A 15,434-nucleotide genomic window follows, 5' to 3' on the forward strand; every position below is an offset into this window, starting at 1 on the left:
GGAAACAGGAGGGGAAGGAATTTCTGAAGACCACTCTCCTCCAGGCCTAATCCACTGCGCGAATAAACGCTAAACAGATCACTCGACTAACAAGGCGCAGGGCTGGCGTGAAACGGATCTCCGCCATCCGTCGGCGGAGCGGGGATTAGGTGGGACCGCCGCGCTCTGGCTCTGTATAGTTCCAGACCGGCCCATTCACTCTGTGGTGTAGGTTTCAGGTCGACCCTGTAAAATCGAAGGGCCAAAGTCCGGCGGAACCGGAGGAACTACATTTCCCAGCAGGCCGTGGGCGCCGGCGTGCCCGCCCTTCTTCCCGGTGGGCGCCGGCGTGCCCGCCCTTCTTCCCGGCGCGCGCAGAGCGGTCTCTGGCTGTGGGTGTGCAGGCGGACGCATGGATCCAGGCGGACGCATGGATCCAGCCGGCCGGTGGCAGAATCTGCCCAGCGGGCCTAGCCTAAAGCACTTAACTGACCCGTCTTATGGGATCCCGCGGGAGCAGCAAAAGCCAGCGTTGCAGGAACTGACGCGGGCGCATGTTGAGTCCTTCAACTACGCTGTGCGCGAGGGGCTCAGCCACGCGGTGCAGGTGAGCCCGGTGTCCTCCCCGGCTCCTGTCCGCTCTGCGTTGCCTGGCGCCGCTTGCCCCTGTGCGTCCCGTGACTGGGCGAAGCTCGAGGCGGGCAGAGGAGAGGGGCCCCGCGGGGCTGGAGGAGGGAGGCGGGTGGCAGGGTGCGTGTGTGGCTCTGGGGTAATGGGAGATCCAGGAGGCGGGAGTGTGGGGGGGAAGGGGAGTGGGGCCTGGGTGGAGTGGGGCACTGGCCTCGGGTAGGGGTCCTAGATAGATGGCTTGGAGGTCCCGATATAATACCAAATAGTTGTACCCCTCGATCGCGCCGGACCCCGCGCGGGGCCTGGCAATTGTAGTCAACTTGACTAGGGGAATACTAGATGTGTTTGTCACTGCTGGATTTCTTTGTGACCGGAACCCGTAGTGTTTTGTAGGACAGGTCCAGCGTGCGGTGACAGCCATGCACAACGCACGCGCTTTCATATCACTGGGAGTTTCACTTCTCCGGGAAACTTCCCTGAAAAGGTTCTGAGCCCATTTGCCCAAAGACTGTACTGTGGGAGGTCGTCCTTCCACGGTTTTCTTCGCTCACAGCTTTAAAGGGAGAAACTGCTGGACACCTGTTCTGAATTAGGTGGGTGTTGAGGAAGATACAGATGAGGCATAGAAGCCAGATTGGGTATCCGTAATACTTGCTCAGCGTTAAGTGATTGATCTAAAGGATAAGGTAGGAGAGTTCAAGTGAAGGTGGGCGGGGTGGTGGTGGTGGTCGAGTCTCCTTTAGTCAGCATAGCCACTGTCTCCAGGTGCTAGGCTCTGAGGGTGAGGAGGAGGCAGTCCTGTGTGAGACACAGTTCTTGCTTTTGAGGCCTTGGTATCACGTTTTGCGAGTGGAGTGGAGGAGAGGGACACATGGAAGCAGTCAGTGCCAGTACTCTGGAGAACTGGAGCACATAGGAGGCAAGGCTAATCCCAGGTGCTTTGAGACAAGGCAGGGTCAGGTGAATTGAAGGGGGGAGGAAAGTGCACTCCCTCAGGGGAAGCGGAAGAGCACAACTCAGGGGACATTACTGTGTGGGTTTGTTGGGTAGGATTTGTGTCCTGAGAAATAGGGGTAGTAGATTAGCCAGTTTCTGATACTTGAACTCTCCAAATAATACATGAGCATTGAAGTTTTTTTGAAGATTAATTAATACTCCTTCACCTTTTGGCAACAGATAAGGCTGATGAGAAATATTTGTGTCGTATCTCTGAGAAAAACCATATCTAGTTAAAGGTTATTGAGCATTGGGGTTTATTGAAACAGTGAAAAAAAGAGTCTGGGATTCAGATGATCAAGGAAGACTTGCTCTAAAATAAAAATGCACGCATACACAAGACTTTTTAGGAGGAGTCATAGATAGACTGGTGGTTCTCAAACTTTTTGGTCCCAGAACAACCTCCCGCTCAAAATTCTTGAGGGATCGTAAAGAGCTTTTGTTTATCAGTATTTACTCTATTAGAAATTGAAGTTGAGAAGTTTTTAGAACACTAATTCATTTAAAAGATAAACCAATTAGATACTAACATTTTTAATAAAAATATTTTGGGGAAGGATGAAGGTGGTGGTTACCAAGGTGTAGGTCCTGGGAGTCTGATGGCTGCAAAGGGCAGCTGGGACCATGGTGCTGTTGGGTACACAGACAGCCTCCCACATTACCAAGGATGTGCTCTTGGGGCCATATCCCAGGGGCCCTATCCCAAGACCCCAGAAGAACCGGCCACTGCTGCCAAGAAGTATAATATGGGGGTGGAAGACTACCAGCCATACTCAGATGACAGACAACATGGGGTGCAGCGACTACCCAAAGCTCCCTGACCACTCTTGACAGGAGAGGGATCCATGGTATGACTGGGACTGCCCAGGCCTGAGGTTGAACTGGGATGAACCGATGTACTGGAACCTTGACATGTACATCGGGAGCCTTGTGGACACATCCCCTATGCCTGTTTCCTGAAATCTCATGTGTAAGCACCTCTTGGGCTTCGTGATCTTCATGGTGTTCATGTTTTGGGGTGGGGAAACTTATGCCACCTACCAGACCATGGGGCCAAAGCGGTATCCTTTTAATAATCTATACCTGGAACGAGGCAGCAATCCCACTGAAGAGCCCAAGCTGGTGGTTCTTTATGAAATCTGAGGAGGCTCCATCAGCTTTGTGCCCCCTAAGGGACTCCCCTATTTCTAGAGATTTAACTTTAATGAAATCCCTGATAAAACTTAGTGCTATGGTTTAAAAAAACTTTTTTTCTAAAGCAAAAAAAATTAAAGGTAAATGATATTTTTGCACATTTTTTAAATGTCTGGCTTATTAGAAGACAGCTGGATTCCCATTTCTGCTTCTGTATTCGATGTCTCGCAATATGTTGTTTTAATTAAAAGTATATGTAGAGGGGTGCCTGGGTGGCTCAGTAGGTTAAAGCCTCTGCCTTCGGCTCAGGTCATGATCCCAGGGTCCTGGGATCGAGCCCCGCATTGGGCTCTCTGCTCAGTGGGGAGCCTGCTTCTTCCTCTCTCTCTCTCCCTGCCTCCCTCTCTGCCTACTTGTGATCTCTGTCAAATAAATTAAAAAAAAAAAATTAAAAAAAAAAAAAATAAAAGTACATGTAGAAAATGTAGCCTGCCCAGATAATGATGCTGCACCGTGAGACTAGGAGAAAATGTTGTTGCAGAGAACACAGTAAAGTAAATGACTAACAGAGTCCAGGGAAGAATAGCCTTTGTCATATTTTTGTTTAGAGTTTTGCCCAATTTGGGGATGCGGGGGGATGGATTCCTTCATTCTGTGAGTCCAAATTAATACATCACAGTCATCTTTTCAGAATACTGTCGATTCTCATTTTTCAAGAATTCGTATTTATTAATTGCCTACTCACTAAAATTTATTTGTAACCCCCCAAGTCAATATTCACCATGTGCAGGGGCACCTGAGTGACTCAGTGTAGGTTAAGCCTCTGCCTTTCGCTCAGGTCATAATCTCAGGGTCCTGGGATAAAGCCCTGCTTTGGGCTCTCTGCTCAGCAGGGGGCCTGCTTCCCCCTCTCTGCCTACTTGTGATCTCTCTCTGTCAAATAAATAAATAAACTCTTAAAATATTCACCACGTGCAGAGTGGTGAAAAATTTGAATTGCCCAACGGCCATCATCCCAACTGAGGCCCAAGATGGTGATGCTCCGCTTTCTTGTTTCAAGCTCTTGTATTCTTCTCGAACTCTGTCCAGTTTTTCTCATTCTGGTGCTTTTTATTGGTGATTTCACTGTTTAAGATGGTCCTCAAGCACAGTGCTATCTAATGTTCCAAGTGCAGAAAGGCTGTGACGTACCTCTTAGGAGAAAATCTGTGTTAGATAACCTTTGTTCAGTCATGAGTTAATGCTGTTGGCTGTGGGTTCAGTGTTAATGGATCAACGTATATATTAAATAAGGTATCCTTAAAACAAGGTTATATATTGATCAGTTGACGAAATGTGATCGGGGACCCACAGGAACCTAATTTTGTCTTTCCCCTCAGAATGGTGGTTCAGTATTCACTAATCCAGTGTTTGTCAACTTTATAGACCATAACTATCTCAAGTAAAGAGATCGTATTGAGATATAGATAGTGCAACTATGGCTTGAAAAACTGAATCTTCCCCCTTTTAAAAATTAATGCTTAATTTTAATCCTTAGACAGGACAGATTAAAATTTCATTTTAGAATAAAATATTAAATTCTAAAACAATGCCAGCTTTAGATAAAATTGTAAAATTTAGAAAAGGGCAACTGAACTGACATGAGGAGGAGAATCTTTATTTTCTTGGCCCCACTTTCGGCATTCTTGTTCTAACGCTAAGGCTAGGGGGTTGTTCATAGTTGATTGTAGGGTAGCTCAATGATGCCCTTTCCTCAGAAGAGCAGAACTTCCCCCAGGAGCGGTGCAAAGAAGCAGCTGTTGTGGCAGAGGAAGAACCACGGCCCCAACCTGTGGCTCTGGCTTCAGAACGAGGCCACCGTGGAATGAAATGTACAGATATCGAAGAAGGGCATTAGAGTGTCCGGTCCTAAATCAGCAGGTGTTTCCATATCCTTGCCTGTTAGGTGCAGTCCCATTTGTGTGGCTACATACTTAGCAGACACCAAGTATAACAGAGAAGGCAGACAATTGGTTCAGAGAACAGCTTTGTTCTGTACATAACTGTCCCTCAAGCCTGCTACGAATCTGACTTGTAGTAGACTGTCATGATCTGAAGTAGTACGTTACCGTTTTAGGGATTGGGGTGTGAGTAGAATGGATGTAACTTTAACCGTCTTCCTAGATAGGTCACCTGCTACATGGTAGGCATCAGTGCTTGTAGAACGTGTGGGGTTTGAAAGAACCCTAGAGAAAGAGGGTCTTGGAGAAATGCAAGCAGTTAATAGTATGGATTATATTTCAGGCTATCCCTCCCTTTGAATTCGCTTTCAAAGATGAGCGCATCTCCCTTACTATTGTGGACGCTGTCATCAGCCCGCCCATGGTTCCGAAAGGGAACATCTGCAAAGAGCTCAACATTTATCCAGCCGAATGCCGGGGCCGGAGGAGCACCTACCGGGGCAAGCTGACGGTCAGTACAAGTGACAGCATGCAACCCTCACACGGTGCGTTTGTGAGACTACAGCTGACGCCTCATAAAGCATATACCAGCATTCTGCTTTCTTAGCACGGTTGTCCAAGAGATTCCATCTTCTAAATCGAAAGCATACACTCATTTACTTTCCGGCCTTTCCTTACTCTCTTAAAATACGAGTTCTTGTAGATGCATGTAGTTTCTTTTTCTTAAGTATTTTTTTTTTCTCTCCTTTCCCTTTAGGCTGATATCAGCTGGGCAGTGAATGGAATCTCAAGAGGAATCATTAAACAGTTTCTTGGCTATGTTCCCATCATGGTGAAGTCTAAGCTTTGTAACTTACACGGCCTTTCTCCCAAAGCCCTCATTGAGCACCATGAGGAAGCAGAGGTAACTGCGGGTGCCCGGTATGCTGCAGGGCTGGGCGATGCTAGAGAGGCCCCGAGGTGGGGGCAAGAAGATCCCACACTCATCAGTGGGAGTCAGGTTTTCCTTCTCTGCCTCCCTTCTGGATAGGTTAAACGGGGCTGGCTCCCTGGTGTGCATCTTGTGCTGGGCTCAGAATGAGGCTCAGAGACAGTGTATGAGAAGTGGCCATACAGTTAGAGAACATTATTATTGTGGGGGAAGAATTGAGCGTCTTTTCCCCAATTTTCCATAGGATACACATTTAGAGATGTTCTGCTTTGCCAGCAGTAAGACTGTGAGCATATTAAACGCTTCCCCTACCTTCCCTTCGGCGTCTCTTTCAGCCACGTTAGGTGGCTTTGCAGTATTGAGTTGGAGTGATCAGGAGCACAGACTCTGCCTGGAGTGGGGAGACTGTGTAACATGTAATGTGGCGGGGTGAGCGTGATGGTGTCAGATCTGGGTTTGACATGCAGATGCTCCACTTACCACTTATGTGGGTTTGGGCACATTCCATCTTTCTGAGCGTCCGTTCCCTCTGCTGGGCATAACAACTGTGCCACTCGTTATTATGAGGATTAAATGGGATGGTTACATAGAACTCCTAGCATGCTTATACCTGCTTCAGAGTAGGACTGCCACTGTAGTAGTTTTTTGTGTTTTTTGTTTTGTTTTGTTTTGTTTTTACAGAAATGAGATACTAGAACTGTGAAAAAATAGTTTCCTCTTTAGCTAATCTGAATTTCTGGTTTCCAGAGTTTTTGTACAGTTTGTTTTTTTTTAACTTATTTGGGAAACCTTATTTGCCTGGAAGCAAATGGCTATTGTTTTCATCTCTTTACAGTAAGGTTTTTTTGTTTTTGTTTTGTTTTTTAAATATCATGTGAAGACAAATCATTTTAGGGGACAAAAGGGCAAGTTAGGTCAAGCCTGTCTAGTGGAAGAAAGTACCCTGATTTTCTTCCATACTTTTCTCCCAGGTCCCCAGAACCTTTTTAATGTACTTGAGAAGACTGTTAGTTCACACACTGACAGATTCCATACAGTTTCCTAGGGACCTGTAGACCCTTTCGCCTCCGTGTGCACCTGGCACTATATCTGGCAGGTAGTTTCATGTTTACAATTAATGTATCTTATTTTTTTTAATTAACATAAAATGTATTATTTGCTTCAGGGCTACAGGTCTGTGAATCATCAGTTTTACACAACTCACAGCTCTCACTATAGCACATACACTTCCCAGTGTCCATTACGATTAATGTATCTTTGTTTAACAAATTATAATTCATCTCTTCGGCAGGAAATGGGAGGCTATTTTATAATAAATGGCATTGAAAAAGTCATCCGAATGTTGATTATGCCTAGGAGGAATTTCCCCGTTGCAATGATAAGACCAAAATGGAAAACCAGAGGGCCTGGCTATACTCAGTATGGTAAGTTGTAGTGACTTTTGGAATGTTCTTTTAGAAAAGTTTTGTTTTTCAGGGGCGCCTTCGTGGCTCAGTGGGTTGGGCCTCTGCCTTCGGCTCGGGTCATGATCTTGGGGTCCTGGGAGCAAGCCCCACATCAGGTTCTCTGCTCGGCGGGGAGCCTGCTTCCTCCTCTCTCTACCTGCCTCTCTGCCTACTTGTGATCTCTCTCTCTGTTAAATAAATAAAATCTTTAAAAAAAAAAAAAGACAGAGAAGTTTTGTTTTTCTAGTATGCATTTCTGTGCTAAGAATTTATAGTGAAAAACCCTACTTTCTATTATGTGTCCTTTTTTTCACATTGAAAGAGCACATGTATTTATGGTATTGCTTACGAAGATGGAGGTTGGCCTGACTTAATCAGAGGTTGGTATGGGTCTCAGAAGTCTCCTGGTGCAGGCTGCCGTGGCGTTCCTCTTGGGGTCCCTGGCAGACAGCCACCTGGACTCTGAGCACTCTCTGTGACCGGGCCTGGCTTCTAAGAAAACATTTTACATTCTTGGGCAGCCCTACAGTTAAATAATTTATTCTAATAATTGAGCTAAAAATCAGCCTCTAATGATAGCTCTACATACTGGATCTAGAATAACAGCATCTCTGCAAGTCACAATGTCTAGTCATTTATCCTTTTGCATCACTGATGCAGAATGTCTCAGCGATCTTTGTTTGACGCAAACAAACTTAAAATCTAAAATTCTGCTTTTCTCCATTTGAACTCTTTGATCAAGCCATCATCTCTTGACTGGATTCCACAGGGTTTGAGGGATATAAAGTGCTGTGTGATCAGGCTCCGCAGGGTGCCAATGATATAACGTGTTATAAGACACGGACCCTGCTCTGGAAGGAAACTTTGGAGTTGGATTAAATTTCTATAGCTTCGGTTACTAAGAGGTTTTCAACCAGGGAGGTTTTGCACCCTAGCGGACATTCGGCAAGGTCTGGAGGCGTTTTTGGTTGCCAGTCTTTGCTAGCCTTGGTGATTTGGCTCTATTTTTAAGAGGGTAAATAGGGGCGCCTGGGTGGCTCAGTGGGTTAAGCCTCTGCCTTCGGCTCAGATCATGATCTCAGGGTCCTGGATTCAATCCCCGCATCAGGCTCTCTGCTCAGTGGGGAGACTGCTTCCCCTCCTCTCTCTGCCCACTGCTCTGCCTACTTGTGGTCTCTTTCTCTCTGTCAAATAAATAAATAAAATCTTTAAAAAAATTTTATTCAAGAGGGTAAACATTATTCAGAAGAAAAAACAATGACGGAAGCAGTTACGATATTACTGAGTTTTTGACTTCTTGCTTTGTTTCAATAGGAGTCTCAATGCACTGTGTGAGGGAGGAACATTCTGCAGTCAATATGAACCTTCACTACTTGGAAAATGGCACGGTTATGTTGAACTTTATTTATCGGAAAGAACTATTTTTTCTTCCTTTGGGATTTGCACTTAAGGTGTGACTTCATGAATATATTTCTTTTGCTATGAAGACCTTCAGTGGGGGGGTCACGTTCTGTGCAGAATGGATGAATAGGGTCTCCTTAGCGGTGTTCATGCTGTACCAGCTGTGCACTGCTCCGTAACAAATTCCCCAAAATTTGGTGGCTTAAACCACCCGTAAACATTTCCCTCTTACTATTTCTGTGGCCAGAAGCTTGGAAGTGGCTGGGACTGGGGGGCACGTCTGCCTTGGGATATCAGGAGGTTGCAGTGAGATGTCAGTAGGGGCTATGGTCATTTAAAAGTCTTGACCAGGGCCAGAGGGTCCACGTCCAGGGTGGTCGCTCACGGCTGGCCCATCATTATGGGCTATTGGTAGGAGGTCCCAGTTCCTCCACATGGGCCTTTGGACTGGCTGCTTGAGTTAGCAAGGCTGTACCTGCAGTTCCTTCTATGACCTGTCCTTGAGAGTCACACATCTGCCTTTCCACTGTATTGTCTTGGTCACACGGGCCAGTGCTGACTTAGTTTGGGAGGAGGCTGCATAAGGCTGTGAATACCAGAAGGCGAGGCTTACTTGGGCCATCTTGCCGTCTTATCATAGCCTCTAATGAGAGCCCTACCTACTGTATCTAGAATAACAGCATCTCAGCAAGTCACAATGTGTAGGCATTTATTCTTTTGCGTCACTGATGCAGAATGTCTTAGCAATCTCTGTTTAACGCCAAAACAAACTTAAAATCTTATCTTGGAGAGTTCATTTCGATTCACCGATAGTGGAGTGTTAATTTTTCTTGGATATTAGAAAAATAGAAAATTTTTACCGAACGGGTAAAATGGTTTATTATTATGAGTAATTCAAAAGAAAACCTTTTTTTGTTTTTTTGTTCTAGGCGCTTGTCAGCTTTTCCGATTATCAGATTTTTCAGGAGCTCATGAAAGGCAAAGAGGAGGACTCTTTCTTTAGGAACTCCGTTTCTCAGATGTTAAGGATTGTCATGGAAGAGGGTTGTTCCACACAAAAGCAGGTTCTTAACTATCTAGGTGAACGCTTCAGAGTCAAGCTCAGTCTTCCTGACTGGTGTCCAAATGAACAAGCTGCAGAGTTTCTGTTTAAGTATGTGTGGTTTTGCTTAAACTGCGTTTTTGTTGTTTTTTTTTTTTTCATGGGGCGGAAGATGTCAGTGGTTCTTTTTATTGGTTGTAGTTAGTGCTGGTAAGTTATCTGGGACTCAGAATGGACCTGCGGGTAGGATCCTGGTCTAAGGAAGTAGGGACTAGCCCTGTGTTTCCATGGCCATCCTCACCTTTTCCTTTTATGATAGTTTCATTTTATTTTATTGTACTTTTACACTTTTCCTTTGAAATAACTTCGGACTTCTGGAATCGCTGCAAAAATAGTATGGTGGACGCTTCCATTCGCTAGTCGGTATCACTTTGACTACATTTGCTTTCGTAATTTCTCTGCACATGACAAACATGTTTCTTTGTGCAACATTTGAAAGTTGTAGACAGGACGTCCCTTTCTTTCCCCAAGGCAGGGACTCTGGGTTCTGTAACCACTCTCTAGTTCTTAGCACCATCCAGTATGTAGCCATAAGACCCATCAGGAGCCCTTGAATGGCCAGTGCAACTGAGAAACTGAATTCTTAAGTTTATTTAATAATTTTAATTAATTTGGGGCACCGGGGTGGCTCAGTGGGTTAAAGCCTCTGCCTTCGGCTCAGGTCATGATCTCAGGGTCCTGGGATCGAGCCCCGCATCGGGCTCTCTGCTCGGAGGGAGTCTGCTTCCCCCTCTCTCTCTGCCTGCCTCTCTGCCTACTTGTGATCTCTGTCAAATAAATAAATAAAATCGTTTAAAAAATAATTTTAATTAATTTAAATGTAAATGGCCACATGGTACTTGTCACACCATGTTGTCCAGCACAGCTCTGGACCTTGTGATGATGTGCTGTCCTTTTGCTTATGTTGCCAGTGACAATGAAAAGCAATGTTTTGAAAATGAGTAAGCTCTTCTAGGTAAAGAGGAATCAGGCCCCTTGGTCGGTAGATCATCAAGGACTAGTAGCAACAAAACGGTTTTTTAAGCTTTGCTTTCTCTTTTGACAGTCAGTGCGTCTGTATCCACCTGAAATCCAATACGGAAAAGTTTTATATGCTTTGTCTCATGACCCGGAAGCTCTTTGCATTAGCCAAAGGAGAGTGCATGGAGGACAATCCGGATAGTTTAGTGAATCAGGAAGTCCTGACGCCTGGTCAGCTCTTCCTCATGTTTCTGAAGGTAAGCGCCTGCTGCTCTCGCCCCGGCCAGCTGCCCTTCTCGTGGAATGGTGTGGCAGTTTCCGGCAGTATTGTTTCCTGCGTGGTTATGATTTGTAGTTTGGGCGTTTTACATAGTCCGCCTTTTCTTTTTGTGTGTTTGCTGAGCAGTAAGGGACTTGATCAAAGATCTTAGTTTATACCAAATTCAGAAATGTCCTTCATGGGGCGCCTGGGTTGCTCAGTGGGTTAGGCCTTTGCCTTCGGCTCAGGTCATGGTCTCAGGGTCCTGGGATCGAGTCTCGCATCCGGCTCTCTGCTCAGCGGGGAGCCTGCTTCCCTGCTCTCCTCTGCCTTTTCTGCCTGCCTCTCTGCCTACTTGTGATCTCTCTCTCTGTCAAATAAATAAATAAGATCTTAAAAAAAAAAAATGTCCTTCATGTTTTAGTGGCTAAGTGAAGACAACAGCAGATCTTGGTTGTAACATTAATGACCCCATGTGACTGGCCTAACCGTGTGTCATTTCCCTTTGCATCAGTTTTGTTTTAAGCTTCTAAACCTCTGAACGTGGGACACAGTAAGAATCTTCAGGAAGGTACACGACCGTGACCTAACCTGAATCACAGCCTTGCATTGGCCATTTCACTGAGTGTTGCTGCAGAGATTGAAGTGTCTGTCATTTCTGTGCTTGGTTCTGAGGGCTTCTCAACCGTGAGGGAGCGAGAGCGAGTGCCAGGCTGCCCTTGCTGAACTTGAGAACAGATCAGGTGGGCGCCACGCCACGTCACCTTCTGTGACATCTCCCTTCCCTGCCCTCGGCACCGTCTGCTCAGCCTCATACGCCTCAACCTTTCAGCGGAAAGGCTGGTGAACCTCCCAGGAAGGCTTCTGAGAGGCCTCTCTGGCTTCTCTTGCTCTGTCGTGTGCAGCCTTTACATATAAGTCCCCGGTCACCTGGGGACTCGCACCCAGTCCAAAAAGTGTGAGAACCTAAAAGAACGCAATTTGGCAGGAAAAACTGACCTGCAGTGCGGGGGGCTGTTTATAATTTTTACTGATTCTACTTAGTGTGACAGTTTGTATGTTTCACTGTAGAACTGTGTTTGATTACAATTCAATGCCTCAGTCTTTATCAGAGGTGTTAGGTTTGTGCGCCTGCTACCTTTCTAGAGTCTGGAAAAATTTTTTTTTTTTTAAGATTTTATTTATTTATTTGACAGAGATCACAAGTAGGCAGAGAGGCAGGCACAGAGAAAGGGAAGGAGGCTCCCTGCTGAGCAGAGAACCCAATGTGGGGCTTGATCCCAGGACCCTGAGATCATGACCTGAGCCGAAGGCAGAGGCTTAACCCACTGAGCCACCCAGGTGCCCCGAGTCTGGAAAATTCTTAATACTGAAATACATTTGGCCCAAGTGGTCCTGTGATGCACTGCTTCTTAAGGAAAAGTTTGTTGTGAGGCTTAAGTAAATATGCCAAGGGCCAGCATACAGTATGTGCCTAAGAAATGCTGCTTGCTCACTTAGCAAGTTAACGACAAAGTGACAGGAGGCAAACATGTGACTAGGGAACGAGGTTAGCTCCTCATTCCCCCAGTCTCCTCCTGTCTTGGGTTACAGAGCTGCTCCCCATGTCTCTTGATCCCAGCTTGCATGACTTTCTCTTCTCTTTTCTTTCTTTTCTGTCTTATTTTCCATTGTGTTTCAGATTTCTGGGAGAAGAAAGAGTCAGTCTTCCCTACTAGTTTGTCAGCCATCTTGTATTTTGGGTGTCATTTGGAGACTTTGACCTCCTTTTAGTTGTTTTAATGGATAGGACAACAGACTTCTCCTTGGTCTCAAAGCTTTGTTTTTGTTGCCTGTTTCTGTCTGTTGAAGCTGTTCTGACTGCTTGATAAAAGCCCTTTTTTTTGGTTGTTTAAATATTTTATTTACTTATTTGACAGAGACACAGTGAGAGAGGGAACACAAACAGCGGGAGTGGGAGAGGAGAAGGAAGCTTCCTGCTGAGCGGGGAGCCCGATGTAGGGCTCGATCCCAGGACCCTGGGATCATGACCTGAGCTGAAGGCAGACACTTAATGACTGAGTCACCCAGGCGCCTCTGATAAGAGCATCTTTTTCTCTTTGTTTTAAAGTTTTGGTTTTTTTTTTTAAATTTTATTTATTTGACTGAGCCACCCAGGCACCCCTGATAAGAGCATCTTAATGAAAACACTCTTAACACCAGAGCAAACCACTAGTGTTGAGAGTGTTGACTAGGAGCAGTTTTTCCCCACTCCAGGGGACATTTTACGGTGCCCAGAGACAGTTTTGGTTGTCACGGCTTGGGGGATGCTACAGGCATCCAGTGGGTTAGGGCCAGGGACGCTGCTGGACATCCTACACGCATGCTGGGCCCCTCACCATGAAGAACTATCCAGCCAAAATGTCAGTAGTGCTGAGGTGGAGAAACTCTCATCTACAGGCGTTTGTAGATTCTATCTTAAGAATGCCTGACTTGGGGCACCTGGGTGGCTTAGCAGGTTAAGCCTCTGCCTTCAGCTCAGGTCATGGTCTCAGGGTCCTGGGATCGAGCCCCGTATCGGGCTCTCTGCTCAGCAGGGAGCCTGCTTCCCCGTCTCTCTCTGCCTGCCTCTCTGCCTACTTGTGATTTCTCTCTCTGTCAAATAAATATATAAAATCTTTAAAAAAAAAAAAAAAAAAAGAATGCCTGACCTATAATAGTGCATGGTTTTCAGGTTTATAGGCCAGACATTTTCCATGTCAAATGTATAAATTAGTGGGCCTTTGTTGCAAACGTACAGATTACATGGGAGTAAATACAAAACGTGAATAATTTGAATGTAATGGCTTAAATTTTATTTCAGGAAAAAATGGAATCTTGGTTAGTATCTATTAAAATAGCTCTAGACAAGAGGGCTCAGAAGACGAATGTGTCCATAAACACTGAAAATTTGATGAAGATTTTTAATCTGGGAACAGACCTTACAAAGCCGTTTGAGTATCTTCTTGCTACGGGAAATCTGCGTTCTAAAACAGGTAAAACTAAACGGATTGGCTTTGTTTTAGTTGCACTGTGTTTGCTCAGTGTAGATTTATATATTGCTAAGAGAGGTTCTCTTTGAAAATGATCTTGTCCCTTTCAGTAAAGACCGATTTCATGTCGTAAATTTGACAAGTGTGTTTCGGTCTGAAGGACTTGAGACAAGGCATCCGTGAAGCTTAAATCTACTTCTCGTTGTCACTTGCATCTCTGTGGCTTTTTCCAGAATACTAAAGATAGCGTAGATCTGTGAGGAGCAGTCACCAGGACAGATAGTCTGGGAGGGTTGTAGATGTGTTCCTGTCCCTAAACCAGCTGCTTTAGAAAGGCCTGGAAGACTTATGTGGTCATTGAGAGCCCAGAAATCTGCTGGGGGTTTTTTTTTGTGTGTGTATGTTTTTGTTTTTGTTTTTTTTTTCCAAACAGATGGTACTAATGCAGTTTTTTTTTTTTTCTTTTTTGAAGATTTTATTTATTTATTTATTTGACAGGCAGAGAGGCAGGCAGAGAGAGAGAGAGGGAAGCAGAGTCCCTGCTGAGCAGAGAGCCTGATGTGGGGCTCGATCCCAGGACCCCGAGATCATGACCTGAGCCGAAGGCAGAGGCTTTAACCCGCTGAGCCACCCAGGTGCCCCCAGTGCAGATTGTTCTTAAGGATAACAACTTCTTACACATTCTCCCGGCCTCAATGATGGGTCCCATTTAGTAACTTGCTGTTTCATATTCATTTAACATTTCCCCCTAAGGAGGTAGTCGTAAAGGAGAGAGAACCGGGAGACTGATATAATTTGGAAGTCTGGGGGGTTTTACTGCCTTTTTTTGTAAACTCTTCCCACTCAGGAGAGCTAATAAACGTTATAATAACTCACTGTGTAATTTATAGCGTGCCCTGAGGTGCTTGTCCTCAGCCTCAAATCAAAAGACACTTGTGTTTTTATTTTTATTTTTTTTTAATTTTTTTAAGATTTTTTTTGTTTATTTGACAGACAGAGATCACAAGTAGGCAGAGAGGCAGAGAGAGAGGAAGGGAAGCAGGCTCCCCACTGAGCAGAGAGCCTGATGCGGGGTTCAAACCCAGGACCGTGGGATCATGACCTGAGGCGAAGGCAGAGGCTTTTTAACCCACCGAGCCACCCAGGTGCCCCGAGACTTATGTTTTTAAGTTGAGCCTGTTTCTGAATGATTTTTGTTTTATGAAGGTCTTGGCTTCCTGCAAGATTCTGGCCTTTGTGTTGTGGCTGACAAGCTGAACTTCGTACGCTATCTCTCCCACTTCCGCTGTGTGCACAGAGGGGCCGATTTTGCCAAGATGAGGACCACCACGGTACGCAGGCTGCTGCCGGAGTCCTGGGGCTTCCTGTGTCCCGTGCACACCCCAGACGGGGAGCCCTGCGGCCTCATGAACCACTTGACTGCTGTGTGCGAGGTCGTCACGCAGTTTGTGTACACGGCGTCTGTTCCCGCTCTGCTGTGCAGCTTGGGTATGTGGGGTGTGGCCAGAAGCCGTCTCGTTTGGGTATGTGGGTTTTAACAAGTGCAAACTATTAAGGTTTGCTTCTTTGGAGGCTGAGCAGAGAATTCCTGTAAGAATTGTTTCTTCTTCTGTGCTGGAGTTGGTCTGATCTCTTGGATCTTCTGT

General features: G+C 45.7%; 1 protein-coding gene across 3 annotated transcripts in view; it reads left to right on the forward strand.

Moving 5' to 3' along the window:
- Nucleotides 1-349: 349 nt before the first annotated feature.
- The window catches only part of POLR1B (RNA polymerase I subunit B), a 28,839-nt gene continuing 13,754 nt past the window's right edge, over nucleotides 350-15,434 (forward strand). The window contains exons 1-9 of one of the 3 annotated variants that reach the window (XM_032843815.1): nucleotides 350-586; nucleotides 5,023-5,190; nucleotides 5,437-5,583; nucleotides 6,902-7,034; nucleotides 8,370-8,506; nucleotides 9,386-9,609; nucleotides 10,604-10,775; nucleotides 13,620-13,791; nucleotides 14,995-15,276. In XM_032843815.1, coding sequence (XP_032699706.1) covers nucleotides 392-586; nucleotides 5,023-5,190; nucleotides 5,437-5,583; nucleotides 6,902-7,034; nucleotides 8,370-8,506; nucleotides 9,386-9,609; nucleotides 10,604-10,775; nucleotides 13,620-13,791; nucleotides 14,995-15,276 — 1,630 coding nt within the window. In that variant the 5' untranslated portion in view covers nucleotides 350-391. Of the gene's footprint in view, nucleotides 587-960; nucleotides 1,203-2,362; nucleotides 2,576-5,022; nucleotides 5,191-5,436; nucleotides 5,584-6,901; nucleotides 7,035-8,369; nucleotides 8,507-9,385; nucleotides 9,610-10,603; nucleotides 10,776-13,619; nucleotides 13,792-14,994; nucleotides 15,277-15,434 lie in introns of those variants that run through there. The other 2 variants (XM_032843817.1, XM_032843816.1) reach the window with 2 other exon arrangements.

This window comes from Lontra canadensis, unplaced genomic scaffold (genome assembly GCF_010015895.1).
Source record: "Lontra canadensis isolate GAN:19392208 unplaced genomic scaffold, GSC_riverotter_1.0 scaffold144, whole genome shotgun sequence".
Taxonomy (NCBI): domain Eukaryota; kingdom Metazoa; phylum Chordata; class Mammalia; order Carnivora; family Mustelidae; genus Lontra; species Lontra canadensis.